General features: G+C 29.9%; 1 protein-coding gene across 1 annotated transcript; it reads left to right on the top strand.

The window, feature by feature from the left end:
- The first annotated feature begins 324 nt into the window (after positions 1–324).
- Positions 325–1,004, top strand: LOC125851460 (auxin-responsive protein SAUR50-like). The gene has a single exon (XM_049531252.1). It carries the CDS (start codon positions 422–424, stop codon positions 719–721), a length of 300 nt encoding a protein of 99 aa, XP_049387209.1. The 5' UTR covers positions 325–421; the 3' UTR covers positions 722–1,004.
- The last annotated feature ends 276 nt before the right edge of the window (positions 1,005–1,280 follow it).

A 1,280-nucleotide genomic window follows, 5' to 3' on the forward strand; every position in this document is an offset into this window, starting at 1 on the left:
TTCTTATTTTACAATTTATATGATAATTTCTAACTACTCAAACATTTATAATTTATTTTAAATCATTTATTCTCAATCAAATATGACTTGAGATGGAGGGAGTTTGATTTTAATATAAACATGAGTTTCAATGTTTTATCTACCTAAGTTGGCAAGGGTCCTCTTTGTCATATTAGAACCAACATAGAGTTGTAAAATCCTATGGGCTTTAGGTCCCATCTTGTCCTATCTCCTTTAATCCACAATTGTACGTACCCCACCACCTCACCCTAATACAAAAAATATACTTAAATAAAGTTGAGGACTTCCATAAATAGCTTCATACTCCCTCAAAACAAATCACAAGTCTACATTAGTCTTTCTTCATATATACACCAAAAACTCTCAACTTCCTCTATATTTAAAATTTCTACATACCAAAATGGCCATTAGAAAATCAAACAAACTTCCACAAGTTGTACTTTTAAAGCAAATAATGAAAAAATGTTCCAGTTTGGTTAAGAAGAACGACTATGATGGCGACGTACCAAAAGGACATTTTGCAGTTTACGTTGGAGAAAATAGAACTCGATATATCGTACCTATTTCTTTTTTGAGTCATCCCGAGTTTCAATGCCTCCTTCGTTGTGCTGAGGAAGAATTTGGGTTCGATCATGACATGGGCATCACAATTCCTTGCGAAGAATTTATTTTCCAATCACTCACTTCCGTCCTGAGATAATAAATTATTTGAAAAGAGAAAAAAAAATGTGAATATTAGGTGTAAGGGTTAATTTTTGAGTGAAGAAAGATGGGTTCAAGATGAAGCAATTTGCTTCTCTTTTTTCAACCATTTTTCTTCACTCTGTAAGGGTTAAAAATATTTTTTGTGAGTTTTGAGTAACCCTGACCTAGGAATCACATGGATATTAGTCATGATTCAGATTTATGTTTTTCCTTGTAGTGGTGTTTTTAAGCACCCTGTGAGGGAAGTCATGTTAATCTATTTAATTTGTTACTCTTTTTTTCCACTTTTAATTGTCATGTTACGCTCTTTAAAAGTCAATTTGACTCATTTTTAAAGTTAAATTAAATTACATTAATTCAATATTTTAAACAAAAAATTTAGATATTCAAAAACTATACGAAAAGTACTATAAATTTCAATTATTTTGCATATCAATATGATGAAAAAATACATTGAAAAATATTAGTCAAAATTATTATCGTTTAATTCTAAAAAAGAAAACTATAACAATTAAAAGTAGGCAGAGATAGTATTTGTCTCTCAATCTGTTTGC

This window comes from Solanum stenotomum, chromosome 1 (assembly GCF_019186545.1).
Source record: "Solanum stenotomum isolate F172 chromosome 1, ASM1918654v1, whole genome shotgun sequence".
Lineage (NCBI taxonomy): Eukaryota > Viridiplantae > Streptophyta > Magnoliopsida > Solanales > Solanaceae > Solanum > Solanum stenotomum.

Coding starts and splice junctions, on each gene's coding strand:
- LOC125851460 (XM_049531252.1), top strand. CDS start 422: ATGGCCATTAGAAAATCAAACAAACTTCCACAAGTTGTACTTTTAAAG.